The following is an 18,483-nucleotide window of genomic DNA, read 5'->3' on the forward strand; positions in this document are numbered from 1 at the left end:
CTTGTAACAATCTTTTATGTACTTGAAAACAGTTATCATGTCCCCTCTCAGTCTTCTCTTCTCCAGACTAAACAAAACCAATTTTTTCAATCTTCCCTCAGAGGTCATGTTTTTTAGACCTTTAATCATTTTTGTTGCTCTTCTCTGGACTTTCTCCAATTTGTTCACATCTTTCCGGAAATGTGGAGCCAAGAACTGGTCAGAGTAGAGCAGAAGAATTTCTTCTCATGTTTTGCTTATAACACTCTTCCTAATATATCCCAGGATGATGTTTGGTTTTTTTTGCAACAGTGTTACACTGTTGGCTCATATTTAGTTTGTGATCCACTATGATGCCCAGATCCCTTTCCGCAGTACCTCTTCCTAGGCAGTCATTTCCCATTTTGTGTGTGTGCAAGTGACTGTTCCTTCCTAAGTGGAGTACTTTGCATTTGTCCTTATTGAATTTCATCCTATTTACTTCTGACCATTTCTCCAGTTTGTCCAGATCATTTTGAATTTTAATCTTATCATCCAAAGCACTTGCAACCCCTCCCAGCTTCAGAAACTTTGTAAGTGTACTCTCTATGCTATTATCTAAATCACTGATGAAAATATTGAACAGAACTTGACCCAGAACTGAATTCTGCAGGACCCCACTCAACATGCCCTTCCAGCATGACTGTGAACCACTGATGACTATTCTCTGAGAACAGTTTTCCAACCAGTTATGCACCCACCTTATAGTAGTTCCAACTAGGTTGTATTTCCCTAGTTTGTTTATGAGAAGGTCATGTGAGACAGTATCAAAAGCCTTACTAAAGTCAAGATATACCACATCTAATGCTTCCCCACTATCCACAAGGCTTGTTACCCTGTCAAAGAAAGCTATTATGTTGGTTTGACTCAGTTTGTTCTTGACATATCTGTGCTGACTGTTACTCATCATCTGATTATCTTCTAGGTGTGCGCAAATTAATTGCTTAACTATTTGCTTCATTATCTTTCCGGATACTGAAGTTAAGCTGACTGGTTTTTAATTCCCCTGGTTGTGCTTATTCCCCTTTTTATAGATTGGCACTATATTTGTCCTCTTCCAGTCCTCTGGAATCTTCCCATCTTCCATGACTTTTCAAAGATAATCAATAATGGCTCAGATACCTCCTCAGTCAGCTCCATTCTAGGATGTATTTCATCAGGCCCTGGTGACTTGAAGATATCTAACTTGTCTAAGTAATTTTTAACGTGTTCCTTCTCTATTTTAGCTTCTAATCCTACCTCATTTTCACTGGCATTCACTATGTTAGACGCCAATCGCTACTAATCTTTTCGGTGAAAACTGAAACAAAAAAGTCATTTAGCACTTCTGCCATTTTCACATTTCCTGTTATCCCCCCCCCCCCCCCACTGAATAAGGGTAAAGTTCATCTGTGCTGTCCCTAGACTGTGGAACAAACTCCCACGGGGACTAAGCGCCGTCCCAGACTCACCACTGTCCACTCCAAGTGCCACATGCACTTCTTCAATCTTGCCTTCTCTCGTGTAAACACAGAGCAGTGTGTACAATAAAAAAAAATCAACAAACCTCAAACAAAACACTGCACAACACGCACACAATTGTCCCCCCGGAGAGAGGATGTGAGAGAGAACAAACCAGGTGTGAAAGATATTAGACATGTCGCTTAATGCACTATGTGAAGGCTTTCAGGTATTATGGTAATGAGGCTGGTAGTAGAATAGTTTCTCTCTCTTCTATTGTGTATGCATCTGTCTCACTCAACTAAATGTTTGTTACTTCTGCTTCAATTAATCTGTGATTAATCTTTTTTAACTGATCGTATGTAGGAGGTAATGGACTGGGGAGACAGGGAATGGTGGAACATACTGGTCACATTGCAATGAGTATTTCCAGCAGTATTCTAACTGCTCTTCTGGAAGGGAAAATTAGACATCCGTCCAAGCAGAAGACAATGTTATAGATTTAGATATAGTAATAATAATTATAAGCTCTTTTCTTTGCACTGTTGAGTAATTTCAGCATTTATTTCATACTATTGTTAAGCTTGTTTATAATAGATATATTTATATATAAAGTAGAATAGAGAAAAGCACAAGATATATTTTATAAATATTTCTGGATGTTCTGCATACAAAATAAAATATGTACATCCACAGATAGTGGTTCTGTGCTGTTGTCACGGCAGGACCATACATTTCATTCACATACTCCGGCTAGGTCTGCTTAGAATAGCTGACATCTCGCCTTGTCTGGAATTTCTAAAGATGTAAACACACCTCCCGCACTGCTGGTGTCTTGGCAATTTCTTGGCTCTGAGTTTATAGCTTTGTTGAGGGAGGAGGGATGGTGCCATATTTATGTTAGGCCTGGATGGGACAAGGCATCGGAGCAACAGTGAACTAGGGAGTAACATCCAATGGTCAAGAGAGAGAGGAAAAGGATACAGGAGTCGACTTTCCATTTTACTTTGACTTCACTGTATATTTCGTTACGTCCCATAGCTGCTCTCTGGTCACTCAGCCCCTGTGTCCAGTGGGCTCGTCTCACTACACCGGGATTACATTGACACTGGGGTTCAGTACATGTTTGTGAATACTTGAATTTGACACCCTGGCAGCCTACGCTAAGTAGGGACAAGACCTCCAGTCCTTCGGTAGAACAATAACTTTAGTCTCAGCCCTGGACAAAAAAAAAAAAGGGTTAAATTGATTTACATGTCTTTTCGTTTCAGGGGCAGAACCAGGAATGTTTCTGGCTTTATCATGCTGAGTGGATTCTCCCGTCCTGAAAATTTAGCCTTTGGAAACAAATACAATGATTGCTTTGAAGTTATAGTGCATCCCTTGTCAGGGATTGTCCTGTAGGCTACTGGAGAATCCAAGCCCTTTGTGGTAGGATGCAAGAGCAGACGTTAGCCTGCATTATTTTCAGCCAGAGCTGTTCTTCCTCCCCAGGAAAGTGTCTCTTTGTTTCTTACAGTACTAAAGGCACTTGAGAGCTGGACATTGTTGGCAACGTAAGGCATGTTTTTGCAAGAAGGTATGATCCAAAATGAGTTTTGGTTTAAGCCTCTTGTCTTCTCAGCAAGAATTTGATTGGTGGGAAAACCTTCCCCTTTTTACATTTTAAAAAACAAGGTTATTTTTACTGTTGTAATGGAATTCTCTTTATATCATCTCCAAGTCCATGTCTTTGCAAGATAAACGATGTCTAGTCCAGGAAAGGTTTCCTCTTCTATGAACAGTGCTTTGGGGCCATTGGCATCTAAGCTTTTTGACCGCGTGGGAGATGTTTCATTTGCACACGTATCTTTCAACAGTCCTCTCGCATTTTTTACAGGTCACGTAGCAGCACCAGTGGTATTTGCAGTGGCACCGCTCCACCACTTTGTCCATGTACGGGTTGTAGCCTCGGCCACAGCACATCAGATCGCAGCTGTCGCTGCCGTTGGAGGTTTTGTTGCATTGCCTGGAATAAAGGAGATGGGGGAATTAGTGCAAATCATCACAAAGCCTGTTGAGAAACGAAGTGATCGTCTGTGTCTGCAATTGTGGCTTGGCTTGTGCGGATGTGCCAGGACTGATCTTCAGCAGGGCTAACTGGATGCTTAAGCCACCTGGGGATCTGCCCGAGAATGCCGCACCTGCAAAGAAGCCAGATAAAGTCTCAGTCCCTGTGTTCTGGGGCCTGATCCAAAGCTGACGGAAGTCAATTGGGAGTTTAGAATCCCCTACTATGCAAGCGCTGGGGATTCTAGCCCCAACAAGAGCATTAGTAACCCCACAAGGGTGGGGAGGGATGAGACTAGGTCAATACCCTCGTGCCATTGCCCATATGCTGCACATTGGCCAGCAGCACTGGGCTAGCAGAGAAGACAGCACTGCCAACCCTGCAAAGGGTGCAAAAAGGGCCACGCACTCCCCGAGGGACTGCAGAGGCCAGGTGCACAATGCCTGAGACTGGGAAAGTCACCTCCCTGTCTTAAAGCCATGATCTAGCCACAACTGTGTCAGGTGCATTACAGCTAATCGCACCAGGGTAATACTTTGCACATCTGTGGGGCCTTCCAAATGAGTATCTCACAGCAGTGTATAAACAGCAGAGTAGCAGGCCTTGCCTGGCTCTGACATTCCATCTCATGGCAGGCTGTGGGGCATATGAGTATTGCGGGATGATACATGTAGCTTTACAGATTTATTCCTTTTCTTTCTTCAGCTTTTAATTAAACCCATCCTCTTGAGAGTCAGTCTGTACTTCTGTATGGTTCTCTTGCATTGTCTGCTGGAATCATTTCACAAAGCTGGCTTAAATTTTCAAAAGTAACTGGTGATTTTGGGTGTCACCTTGAAACACCTTTAAAAGGGTCTGATTTTATAAGGGTAGATACCCAGCCTTTCCTGAAAACCAGCCCCCACCCCTTAAGCTGTCTCGAGTTGGGCACGCAAAAATCACTAGTCACTTTTGAAATGCAGTCCCCCGGATAGTGGGAAGTTCATGTCCACTTGGTAAAGTGGTGCAAGTTTTGCATGGCTCTCAGGCTGGCATCACACACTGCAGTGATAAAGCACCATGGTGAATAAAACCAGCATGTGGGGAAAGCTGGTCTTATGGCTAAAATACTAGCTGGCCACTCAAAAGCTTTGAGTTCAACTCCTGTCTCTGCTACAGATTCCCTGTGTGACTTTGGATAAGTTTCTTAATCTCACTCTGACTCTGGTTCTCATCTGCACAGTACCAATAATGCTTCTTGAGTCCTTAGAATGCAAGCTCTTTAGGGTAGAGGCTCTGTGTACTTCGAACACCTAGCACAACCAGACCCCAGACTTAGCTGCGGCCTCTAGACGCTAATATCAAGTGAGAAGCATTTCCCTAGGAAACTGCTCAGACATCTTTTCTAAATCACATTTTGCTTAGGTTATTTTGGCCAGAAGTATTTTTACACCCGATCAGGGGGGCCGGGGAGGAGAGAGGAGAACGGTGAGTGAGGAGGGAGAATTGGACTCCTGTGCTGAGCCCACCATTAACAGCTGGAAACGAATCCAAGTGATTTATAGGAATTCCTCATGAGGTAATGCTTTATGAGACGTTATAGGATTAATGAAGTGCTGGGAATTTTGTTCTTGTTCTTCCCTTATTTATTTCTGACTCGGTACGACCTCCTGTTTGTTATTTCTGACCTCCATTCATGGCCAGGTTCCGTTTGTAAAGTTTCCCCACTCATTCCCCCACTTTGGGAGTGTGTGTACATATTTACAAACCTCTGGAAGGTTCACCAAAGCCTGCTCGTAATTGTTATGACCAACAGTCAAAAGCTCAGTCCATAACCACACTGTGTGTGTTTACCTAACGCTGAACGAACGGCATTGTCGTATATGCCTGTGACCGGGCGCCCCCTCCAACAGGAAACCTCAGAATGGCTCCTCATAAACATATTAGTCAATAAGTTAAATATTTAGAGCAAAGGTTCAAATACATAAATATTAACATTATGGAGGGGCTTTAAAGGCTTAGTCAGCTTTGACGGAGGTTGGGAAGGTTGAAGCCACTGGATTCGTTTTCCAAGGCTCATGAGTTCATAACAGGCCGTAAAATTCACATGTTTGGGTATGTGATGCCTCCACACCACCTTGTACAATTCAGGGGGAGCTAAGCAGAATTGGGTGGGGCTAGTACTTAGATGGGGCTCTCCAAGATACACACAGCTGCTTCAGGAAGTGGCATGGTTGATTGGGTGTCACTCTTTCCTCTGCGTCATTATGGAACCAATACCCCACTATAGTGTCAAGGACACTGTGTCTTATGGGGACACTCATATGGCTCTGTAGCGAGATATATTTAGCCCATTATGATCAAAGTTACCCCCAAACTACACATGGATCAAAACTGGTACCATTTATCTGAAATTTTCCCCCTCCCCCTTTCTTCCCACCAAAAGACTGAAGGTTTGGATACAAATGGAATCCAACCCTGTACTACCTGTAGAGTTAGGAAGAACAACAAGGAGTCCTTGTGGCACCTTAGAGACTAACAAATTTATTTGGGCATAAGCTTTCATGAGCTAAAACCTACTTCATCAGGTTTCATCTGAAACCTGTAGAGTTAGGGTTTTCCAAAACTAAATCTACCCCACTTGGCCTCATATAGAGAGAGGGAAAAAGAAACCGTTCTAAGAGAATGCCAAACTTCCCTTAAATTTTGTCATTTTGGATCAAAGAGCTCAGAGCTGAATCATTCTGATTTTGGTTTCGCAAAACCCCAGCCTGTTACGCCCACCTCTACCCTAAACATGCTTTTTGAACAATTTTGTGTCAATACCATTAAACAAATATCTCGTTCTCTGTTGTAAGTGTTGGGGTTGGCTGAATAATACCCAAATCTTTTTACAGACTGAAACAGCTGCGGGTACCTGCAGTATCTCTTCTGGACCTATGTGTATAGGTAGCTAAAGATGAACAAGGACAGGACCTACACTTTTGTCCAAATTAGCAGCCAAACCACGGGGTGCCTGGGATCAGTAAAATTCACCATATTTTATCTACAGGAACAATCCTTTGACATTGGCTTGTCACAGATCCTGGTTCTAATCTCACCCAGCTAGACTGAGCCTTATTTGTACTTGTGTAAATCCAATGCAATTCCATCGACACCAGTGCAATTCCATTGCAAGTGAGAATCTGGCCCATTGTCTTCGAACCTAGCACTGTAATTCCTAGAAATATTTGCAAAAACAATGGAAAACAATGTACCAGCCACCTCAGATGAGACCTAAAACAAGCCCCTGACCCAACTGTGCTCCTTAAAGATGCCATGGCATTTTTTGCAACAAGAGAGGAGGTTAGCCAGTAGCCTAGCCAAATTTCACTCACACTCTGCCCATCTAAAGTTTCCCTGTAGTGCTTTTTAGGTATATCTCTAAAAACACTGTTGTGCAGTAGTCCTTGGTTCAGAACGCCTTCATCTGCGTTCCAGAAGTGACTGTATTGCAGTGGTGGGCTAAGGGACTCTTGAAGCCCAGGGTCACAGGTTACACCTATGTGAGTCTTCCCACGGACAGCAGAGGCTAAGAAATGCCCCAAGCATAAACTCATGGAGAATCCTCTGAACCGTTCACTCTAGGTCCCCTGTGGAACAGGCAGGTGGTTCCACCATGTAAACTCCCTGATGTTCCAAGATCGGTTTGAATCCCAGACCACACACAGGAGGAAAGACCATTAACGTAAAGACCAAATGCTCTACCAGAGCTCCCTCAAGAGCTAGGCTGCCATGTGCTCCCTACTAGTGGCCTTGCAGCAAAGGAGGGATTGTAGCTCCTTCAAGGAATCCTTCCTGCTGAGCTTGCAGTCAAATTCCCAGTTAGAAATCCAACCAGGCCACAGGGAAGCATGAGATGGAAAGCAGCTGCCTCTAGCTCCACCCACTCCTAGCCACTCTCTCCCATTCCACAAGCCATGGAACTCTGACCATGTAGAAGGGCTTCTACAGTGTCTAGGGCCCAGGGCAAAGAATGCATCAGAGCCTCAGGTCTCCTCCTAGTTGTGGGTATGCATCCTTTTTAGCCACACCATGCGTCTCTCTGCACCATGCTGCAGAGAGTAAGTAGCACATAGCCCAACTTCTTCAAAGCACTTGGGGATGACAGGTACTCTATAAATAATATAAAAGATTATTACTCTTATTATGCATGCTAGTCCAGTGAGAACTTGAGCAAGCCCTTCTAAGTCAAATCAAATCATGGCATGATGGCCCATTATCCTGCACCAGGAAGTTACTCATCTTGTGTCACAACACTTAGAACAACTCGTTCAGAGCTATCATGTCATAAGAACCAGTAGCGTAGGCAGGGGGGAGCGGCCGCTTCCTCTCTGAGCACAAGCGGGTTCGGCTCAGCGGGGGCCTTCACTAGCTCCGGGTCCTCGGCGGCATTTCGGTGGCGGGGGCCTTCAGTGCCGCTGAGGACCTGGAGCGCCACCCGGTGAGTACAAGCGGGTGGCACCTTTCTTTATGTCCGCTGCCCCTGTTCGCTCCACCTAGCTACGCCGCTGATAAGAACATAAGAACGGCCATACTGGGTCAGACCAAAGGTCCATCAAGCCCAGTATCCTGTCTTCCGACAGTGGCCAATGGCAGGTGCCCAAAAGGGAATGAACAGACAGGTTATTATCAAGTGATCCATGCCCTGTCACCCAATCCCAGCTTCTGGCAAACAGAGGCTAGGGACACTATTCCTGCCCATCCTGGCTAATAGCCATTGATGGACCTATCCTCCATGAATCTATCTAGCTCCCTTTTGAACTCCGTTATAGTCTTGGCCTTCACAACACCCTCTGGCAAGGAGTTCCAGAGGTTGACAGTGCGTTGCGTGAAAAAATACTTTGTGTTTGTTTTAAACCTGCTACCTATTAATTTAATTTGGTGGCCCCTTGTTCTTGTATTATGAGAAGGAGTAAATAACACCTCCTTGTTTACTTCCTCCACACCAGTCATGATTTTATAGACCTCTATCATATCCCCCCTTAGTTGCCTCTTTTCCAAGCTGAAAAGTCCCAGTCTTATTAATCTCTCCTCATACAGAAGCCGTTCTATACCCCTAATCATTTTTGTTGCCCTTTTCTGAACCTTTTCCAATTCCAATGTATCTTTTTTCAGATGGGGCGACCATGTCTGCGTGCAGTATTCAGGGTGTGGGCATGCTATTGATTTATATAGAGGCAATATGATATTTTCTGTCTTATTATCTATCCCCTTCTTAATGATTCCCGATGATGTCCTTTTGTGTATATATGAATCTGCTGGATGGTGCGCTACGGAGCTGCTGTATGCTAGTTTTCTATGACATATCACACAGGAAACGGGAAACTTAAAATCATGTCACCATTTTTTAAAAATTGTATAACTCCATGAGTGCCGGAAGGAGCTGTTCCAGTTCATAATGGACTGGAAATAATACCGACGTTTAATATGATATAAATTGTTATTTTAGTCATCAGGCCAAAGCCAGAGGCCAAAAGAGCCTTTGCAAGATAATTCCACAAGACAATTTGTTTCTCTTGCCTTTAGTACTATTGTGACATTAGGGGGAGAGGAGAAAGGGGCAGAGAGTGGAGAGGAAGACATTTGGGTTGAGATTTTCAAAACCACCTATGAGATTTAGATACACAATGCCCATAAAAATACAATAGGTGCTATGTGTCTCAATCACCTAGGCAGCTTTGAAGAGCTAAGCCTTGAAGTAGAAACAAAATGGGGTAACTTAGTTTTTACAGCACCTCGCACAGTGGGGTCCTGGTTCCTGGCTAGGGCTCCTGAGAACCGTAGTAATACAAATAAATAAATAAATGGTACAAGAACAGTGCTGTGAGCTGTCCTCTTTATTGTCTCTAAGGGAGCCCAACTCACATCAGTTCAGTCTGCAGGTTATAAAGGCAGATTTCTCTGTGCCTTACATGATCCATCATCAGCAATATGGACATAACTGACCATTGTGTTGGCAGTAGAATAGGAGTCCACAAGGGTCTTTACCATTGCTCTTCATTTTATGTGGAAGGCACTCAAATTGCAGGGATGAGTGGTAGTATCAAACTGATAGAGAGTCAGAGAGAGAGAGGAGTGAGCTAATTCTCTCATCCTTTAGAAGAAGTGAAAACAAATGCAGTCTGGTAAGATGTGCAGCAAACCAGGAAGGGATCCCTACCATGTAAGCCTTGTAGGCCAGGGCGACAGGTGACTGGGGTGTGGATGGTCATGCCTAGTGGTTGGAGCAAGACTCAGGCCTAGAGGGTAGAATGGGAGTCAGTAGCCAGGAACCACAACCCCGTTTCAGAGCCAGAGTCAGAGGCCACGTGCCAGAGCAAAGGATCAGAGCTGGAGTCAGAGACCAGATGCCAGAGCCAGAATCAGAGACTGGAGCCAAGGGTCAGAGCAAGAGGTCAGATGTCAGGAATTAGAGCCAAGGGTCAGAACCAGGTTACCTGCAGTGAGGCAAGGCTGGGAACAAGCAGGCCCTGGAGCGATCACACCTATGGACAAACGCTTTGAGCAGCCACTGAACAACCAGAACAACTGTGCCCATTGGGGTGCCTGGAAACTGGCTCGGCTTCAGGCTCTGATTCCTGACACAGGGTTCTGTCTACTTATATTTTTCTAAGACACGTATAACACTGCATAAATGAACAGAGCCTGCGACCATGCTACTGGTGGGATGCAGAGAGATACTGACTGTATTTAGCAGAACTGGGCTAACTATGCATCATGAATACGATACCCAGTGTATTTTCCCTGTTTGTGAACTTACTCTTTCTGGCGCCAACATATTCATTATTTACAAAGTATTTGCTGAATAATTCATGGCAGAGCCCAGAGGGCATCCAAGTTCCACTGAGTGAGGTGTATCCAAACCCCCAAGGCAGAACCAAGCCCAATGAACCCAGTAAAGCACATATGTTCATAATCTGAACATCTTAACCGTCTATTGTGAGTGATGTCTCAGGTAGGCAGAAGTTGGTGTGTGGCACAACTTGGGAGAGTAACTCTACTTTTATATTTTCCAAATTCTGCCCTGGCTTATACAATCAAATTTCAGCCTCTGGGAAGTTTGCAAAAAGTTAATAAATGATTAATACAAGTTATAAGCAGGTTAGAGGGACAAGTAGTATGGTGCGATTATTAGCTGTGTATTATTGGGCCTCATTACATCCTTTGCTTCCTGGTAGGATGACTGAAACTCCTTAAGCAGGACAATAATTAATAACAAGTAGCAAGTGCACACAAATACCCTTGTCCACATGCAAATGCTGGTGCTTGTTCTAGGAACAGCCATTCCCCAAACACTCATGCAAAGAAAACCGTGTTTGCGCTAATGTTCATGAACAGCGGGATGGCAAGAGATACTAATGTGACCGAACCAAACAGCTACTCGTTCAGAATTCAAGAGAACCCTCCTGGGCCCTGTTTTACAGCATTCAACCAGCCCTACTGGTTAGCCTCCAGAAAACTGCAGAATGATTTTCTACACCTCAGAAACCTCTCCCTCAGCAGTGAGGAGTGGCATCCGGTGGGCTCCAAGATCGTTCTGGGACTGATCAGTAATAAACAGCTCACTAATCTTTGTGGGATTCTAGCAGTACAAGAATTCTGTGTGCATGGCAATATTTCCCTTTCAATCACTTTCTGATGGGACTTAAAACAATATTTGAAATATGATACATTGCACCCTAATGTTAAAGAAAGTGAATTCCTTTGCCTCTTTTCTCACAGACTGGATCCCACTTTCATAATCTGGTATCATTTATCTTTTATTTGAAACTGATAATGAATTTTCTGAAATACCTCATTGAAGGTACGTTATGAAGTGTTTTCTCACAAGAACGCCCTGAAACTTTAAACCATCTTTCTCTGTGGTTCAATTTGTTCTAATTATTGACAGTCACAAATTCAGGGTCCTGCTTTTTGTGTCAACTGCTCTGGATATTTATTTTTTCTCAAGACCATTTTTCTTTTTTACAAAAAAATGTGGCAGTGATACATAGATTAATGTGTTCTGTCTTATGTTGATAAGACAGTTGTTAACAGAAATGGACTCAAGCTGCAAAATTCAGACCCTGCTCCAGATTTTGTACACTTCAAAGGTCTGGGAGTGTTCAGATCTCAGGTTTGGAATGAGGTTTGAACTCTGTGGGTTTTGATCCAACATCATTTCTAGTTTCAAAACCATAAAATAGCCCAGTTTGACTTACAAATGATCCCAGGTTCATTCAAAATAAGGCCTAAGGTTTCACTGAAAGTTTTTTGATTAATCCTGGGCTCAGTTCGAAGTGAAACATTTCACATAGCTCTGCTGCAAAGAAACTTGATTCCCCTGCCACTCCCCAAACTCCATGATTCGTGTAAGCAATGGGAGGGTTAACTAGATAATTGTAGAAGTTAGAGATGGAAAAGATCTACAGGACTATTCACTCCATCCGCCTGTCAGCCAGTGCCGTATTGTTCTTTACAGTATATAATGAAATCCAATATTCAGCACAGTAGAACTTCCCATTTTACATGATCAAAACTTGTTCTGAGTCACAGGACATTGAGGGACCACTCTTTTTCCACGTGAGCCAGAAAAGTCCCTCCCCCCTTTTTATATTGAAAACTAATGATCCAATTTTAAAAAAAAAATTGCTCCTGAATTTTGCATTTAACAGAGTTTTATGAAAATTAGATTGTTTAAAAGCACGGTACATCATGGGATGGTTTTATTTCCCTTTCCCCCCTTTTCTTTCTGCTTTGCCTTGTTAATTTCGCTAGACTCTCTAAGTTAGCAGCACAATTAGCAAATATGTCTTGGGTTAAGGGTTTGGGAATGAGCTCATGTAATCTAAAATAACAAGAGGGAACAGAGAATGCAGGCCTTACTTGTCAAGGGAGCTGCAGCGTGCCTGTCTCCTCCATGCACCTTTAAACGTAGCCAGCAGATCTGAAAAACTATCTGCCAAAAAAACTTTGGGCTGGAGTTCTCTCAGTTTGTAGCTGGAAAGGGGGTGTGATGTGCTCGGTCATCAGGATGGACTGTGTGAGACGGAGGGGTGTGAGGTAAAGGAGAGGATGCCCTGGCTGCAGTGTGATTATAACACCTCCTGTCTGTTGATCCATGGAGCGCTGCTGGCAGTACTGCTGAAAGGAAACATTTTTCTTGTTCTAGTGGCCAGAAAAGAGGCCAAAAAGTGAGTGAGAGTGGGTAGGTGTGGAGGAGATGGGAAACAGGCGGGGGGACTTCATTGAAATTCCTTTTAATTACCGTCACTTTTAAGTTCCTTCAAAAAGTCAGGCGTGAAGGAAAGAGAAAAATCTCCTGAAAGTTAAACTATAGAAAGAATAAAATATTAAGATGCCTTTGGGACCTTACTGATCAAATAAATCCTGTTTGGGATATTTCCAAATGAACGTTAACCGCCTTTGTGTAGTCAATGCAAACTATATATCTCTCTCCTGTACATAACAGCAACTGGTTTTTGCTTCTTTCTCCTCATCTCTGTCACTAGGCACTATCTCTCAGTTACATGCCAGGCTGGAATGGGGCCACCGTATTTCGAAGATATTGAAAGTGTTCTCTTTGAAAGGAAAACTGACAAAAAAAGGGGTCTGGATTAGCTACTGCAACCCCCGAGGGGCACAGCAATGATGTGGAAACGCACTGTGGGGATTTTATACCTATTTCCTTTGCTAATTTAATATAGACCCCATGCTGCTATGGCAAAGCCTCTATTACATGGCACTTTGCATATCCTAGTTCTGAGACACAGGGCTTCTTCTGCAGAAGCAGCCACTAACAACTGTGAAAATTATTTTATATATACACAGTCAGCTGATAATAGTACTTAGCACATGCTACACCGACAAGTCAACACTGCAGCCCATCTCTGTCCTCCTCCCACCTGCTTCCGAGTCAACACCGACCTTGCCCTGACTGTGAACAAAGGGTATCGCTTTACTGGGCTCCCTTCAAAAGTCATCACCTCCTTCCTGCCTTACCACCTTGGCCCTTTGCATCCTCAACCAATGTCATTTCCAGTGGATCCTCTTCTACCACACTCACAACCCCTGCTGTCACTGGACTCACGACAATAGCCCTTGCTTGATCCCTTCCTCACTTGCTAATTACTATTCCATCTTCAACCTGAGGAGTATATAAAACCTAGCACCCCAGCTTGGAAAAGGTAGGTGCCGTCTGCCATACAGCATCGCTTGGATAAAGTACCCTCTGGGGAACTCTGTGAGCTCGCTAGAGCATGGACTTCCAGTCCTGGCTATAACTTTCTGTTCCAGTTGGCAATATGAAAAGCTAGTTACCATAAAGTACCAGAAAATCAGACAGGTCTTTTCTAAGATGTACATCACCTAAGCATCTTGTGGTCTGCTCCAGCAGGCCAATGCAGAATTGTTCTGTGCACTAGCTGGGTGATAGGGAATTACCATGGTTCTGGAGAGAGGAGCCATTACAAAAAGAATGTCTCCCAATGCCCAGATGTGTATTTCCCCATAGTCTCTTCCCTTCTGCAATATGATGCCCATGTACTAGAAAAAGCTACCCAGACAGGATATATGTATATAGTTTATTTAGTGTCTGCTACAATAGCATTTCTTTCTACTGAATCCCTCTGGACTGTCTACACAATACACAGTGGTGTGCCCACTACCATCAACAATGGTGTTCCTTGAGTAAACAGACTGTGGCCCTGGCCAAAAAAGACACACATCTTATGTTCAGGTGCCTTGTGAGTGGGAATGTGGCAGTTGTGTAAGCGTGCACACCAATACTACACAACAGGCCAGGACAGGGAGTGAAGAGGATTATGGTATTTAACGAGGACTGAGATCGGCAGAATGTAATTATCCAGACTGGAATCTAGCCAGGATAGCACTCTTAATTAAAGGGATCTTGAATGGCTACAAGTGGTCAGGACTTCAGACAGGGCAGTTCCTCCTTATAAGTAAATCATACACAGGACTTCAGTTCTCATGTCTCATCCAAAAGACAGCACCCCCTGCAGCACATGCCTTATAATTTCCTACTGGGGTCTTGGTTCACATCTGGCTCAGCAGAAATAATATTCCTGTGGAGTGACTAACACCATTTCCCACAGCACTCTGGATACACACACAGGGTACATGATATCTGGCTGAGGTGTTGCCACTCTCTTACCAATACTCAGACTCCAGTAGCGTAGAATTTATGGGGAGTGAATTAAATGGACCGTAGTAAGGACCAAGCACTCCACTGTGCCTGATGGAAATTTGAACAGCATTGGTGGGGCTAAGTCATTAGTAGTAAAGGGATCCTGAAGTGCCTCCATGAAAGCTCAAACAGCAGCTAGACCCCAGTCATGCTGAGATTTTTCAAAACAAAAAAGGTGGAATCAAAAACCCAAGAGACTTGGCAATATAGCCCAACGCCTCCGTTGTTAATGTTGCTTGGGAGTGTTGGCATTAAACCGAGTCCCACCTGCCCAAAGAGAGAAGCACTTACACCACAGCAGCTCCCACGTGAGCTATAATTGTCTAGAGCAGATAAGAGGGGCGCAGTGAAGCATTACGTTGGGCTTGATCATCGTAAATTTCCCAAGAGACAAGTTCATGCCGTTACAGTCCTATGGCATCCCAATAAATAAGTCAAATGACACGGGGTGGGAGTCTACATTCCAAGAGCCCTTTGCAGAAAATAAATCCGTTGTAGCTGCCTTCAGCTTCAATAAAGAGGTGAACCCTGCAGAGACTACAGGTCCCAGCAGACATTATGCCATTTTCTCCCAAACAGCCCTCGGCATGGATCAAGGTTTGAGATGGGTCAGAACCAAAACCCTGGATCTGACCAGCCATGAACTTGGAGGCAGTTTGGAGCTGGATCCAAACTCTGCCTGTCTAACATGCAATTAGAGCGCTACATGCTGGGATCTGTAGTCCCCATTGGCTGTTCCAGTATATTAAAGATTTGGGCAGCTGTGGATCATATTGTCAGTTTCCATGGGTGGGATTAGCCCAGTGAGTGGCACTTCGACCATCCCTGATAATACATGCCACCTGCACAGAGATGTTTACACTCACATCACTGCTTCTACGCACCAGCTGAAAACAGAAGAGCACAATTCAAATCTGACTTGTGAGTCTTTACCTGTCTTGTGTCCCGTGTGACCCCACTTTTTCATTCTTCATGCAGAAGTCAGGCGAGCTCTGCAGGTAAATCAGCTCTGTCTCTTTAACTGGCCTGATGTCAATATCCTTTGGTACTAATTGCTTGCGTGTGCCCATGGGTCGGTGTACCACCTTTGTGGCTGACAAGTACTTGTTTTTGAGGTCCTGTGCAATGTCTCTCAGTTCTTGAAGACCCTTCCAGCAGGTCTTGATAGAACAGGAACCAGAAACTCCATGACACTTACATTTCATTTCAAGAGAGGCTTTCAGGGCCTATGGAAAAAACAACAACAACGAGTTATGAAGTGACCTTCCCTTTACTTAAATCTCCCACAGAATTGCTAAAAGAGTTAATGTCTTAACTGGATTGCATTAACGAGTATTCACTGCTCTGGTTTCTGCACAACCAGCTTAAAGTACCGACTGTGCAGAGTGAAACGCAGCTCACCGCTTAAAGATTGCTGTCAGCCTGGGTATTATTTTTACTGTGGCACCTGTTAAGGCAGCACACAGAGCAGTCCCATAGTTTTCTATCATATTCCCACAGTGCTGGACGCATCCTTTAAACTCCTGAGGAGCTGGAAGTTGAAGTAATTTGCAAATAAATAATCAATATGAAATTTGTGCCTTCAGCGTATTTATACATTTGATAATGTAGATTTCAAAACTTAGATTTATCGAACTCCATGTGCAATGACCATATCTCCACATTAGCTGCAGTACAGAACTTCTGTATTATGCATTGTATCGTTTCCTTTGGTTTTGCAGTTTGCATAATTCCCAGAATGCAATAGGAAAGATTCTTTGGGGGTGGGAATCAACAGAGCCGTGTCCCTTTACACCAGACAAGAATTTGCCTTAGGGGCTTAACCTTTAGAATTGAGACATTAAGGAGCTAATAGAAAGAGAGATGTGGTGCAGTGCTGTGAACTCTGGATACAGTGACTCCCTGTGTGGCCATGGACAAGTCTCTCAGGAGCAAATTTTATGACTGGCACTGGCGGAAGTAGCTGGGCCAGCCATTTGGGAAACATCCAGGGGAGGGAGAGAAGACTTTTCTCCCCCAGCCACAGTGGATATGTCTATACTGCATACTCAGCTGGGGCTCTGACTCAGGTTTGAGCCCAAGCCTCATTCCTGTCCACACAGAAATCAGTCTTGGGTCAGCAAGCACTCGGGATCCGGGTTCTAGAACCCTGGCAGGGGAGTGGGTCTAAGCCTGAGTGCCACTGTGATTCGTGTCCACAGATTCGAGTCAGAAGGTCTGCGTAGTGCAATGTGGATGCATTGGTATGGCTGGGAAATACAGGGCAGCAATGGTAAGACCAGGTTTACAATTCAGTGTGGACAATCAAGTGCGGGCTCGGAAATGAGTTGACGGGTGCAGGTCCCCCGGACCCAGGTTTACAATACAGTGTAGACATACCCTGAATAGTTATGGAGGTGAGCCATGCAGACTGTCCCAGCACAGTGGCTGGAGCAGCTTTCAGAGCCCCGCACAGGGGAGTGGGAGGACAAGAGAATCTGAGCAATGGCAGATCTACCAGCTTTGCCCCTGCCTATTCCCCACCCATTAAGCCCTGAGGCACAGGGAGCCCTGGAGGAGCTGAGCTCCACTCCATGAAAAGTGGGTGTGCAGCCTCTAAACAGCCAGGCCTCCAGCCTCCTCTCGAGCAGTGGAATCCACTGGAAGGGAACTTCTGCAGCCACAGGGACAGGAGCCGGGTTTCCCCTCGACTCTCTCTGAAACCATTTCTCCATTTGCGGAGGGCTGTTGAGGGGTTTTGTTTGTGAACGTCTGCAAAGCGCCACATTCGTGGCATTCGTTAATTTGCAAGTTAATTTTATTGGAGAAAACTAATCCCTGGGCTCACTCAGGCCTGGTCTACAGTAGGAAATTAGGTTGATATAACTCCGCTGCTCGGGGTGTGAGAAATCCCCTAGGAGATGCAGCTAAGCCAACCTCAGTCCTGTATAGACAGCACCAGGTGGACGGGAGAAAGCTACTGCCCTTAGACGTTGTACTCATCACTGACACAACAATTGAAAAGCATCCGCCCTACTGACCTTACTGACTCAGCGTAGAGCTAGTAACCCTTACCATTTACATGGCACTTTACGTGGGTAAGGTACTTCACATATATTAACCAGTTAGTTCACACCACACATCCTGGGGAAACATCATCCTCACGTTACGGATGATGAAACTGAGGAAGGGAAGGGAAGTGGCCTGGGCAAGGTCACACAGTGAGTCAGTGGCAGAGCCAGGATTAGATCTCAGGACTTCCTGACACCCAGTCCTGTGCTCATGCTTCCCAACCCATCTGTCATCCAAATAAAGAAACTGAGGCAGAAAGGTTAGGTGATACACCAGGCTCACAAAGGGAGAGGAAGGATGGTCTAGTCATTAGGACACTACTCTGGGACTTGGGAGAGCTGGACTGAAGACCCTGCTCTGCCACAGACTTCCTGTGTGACCTTGGGCAAGTCACTTAGTCTCTCTGTGCCTCAGTTCCCCAGCTGGACAATGGGGAGAACAGCACTAGCCTACCTCCCTGGGTGTTTTGAGGATAAATTCATTAAAGATTGTGAGGTGCTCCGACACTATGGTAACAGGGGCCACATAAGTGCCTTCCACAGACAGTCCAGGCCAGAGCTGAGCCTTCAGGAGTTTCCGGTGCCCAGCCAAGGATACATGACCACGCCTTTCTCTCTGCTGCTCATGCCCATGAGTACTTAGAGGAATTACATTTCTAGAGACTGAATTATATCGTCAACGCTTATGCAGGCCAAAGGAGTTCAGCGCGCTCTGGGGA

General features: G+C 44.7%; 1 protein-coding gene across 3 annotated transcripts in view; it reads right to left on the minus strand.

Moving 5' to 3' along the window:
- Positions 1-1,989: 1,989 nt before the first annotated feature.
- The window catches only part of WNT11 (Wnt family member 11), a 32,403-nt gene continuing 15,909 nt past the window's right edge, over positions 1,990-18,483 (minus strand). For 2 of the 3 annotated variants that reach the window (XM_027823833.3, XM_027823834.3), the window contains exons 5-6: positions 15,648-15,940; positions 1,990-3,466 (exon numbers count right to left, since the gene is read on the minus strand). In XM_027823833.3, the coding sequence (XP_027679634.1) occupies positions 3,292-3,466; positions 15,648-15,940 (468 nt within the window). In that variant the 3' untranslated portion in view covers positions 1,990-3,291. The other variant, XM_043527750.1, reaches the window with a different exon arrangement.

The sequence above is a fragment of the Chelonia mydas genome, chromosome 1 (assembly GCF_015237465.2).
Source record: "Chelonia mydas isolate rCheMyd1 chromosome 1, rCheMyd1.pri.v2, whole genome shotgun sequence".
In the NCBI taxonomy this organism is placed as follows: Eukaryota; Metazoa; Chordata; order Testudines; family Cheloniidae; genus Chelonia; species Chelonia mydas.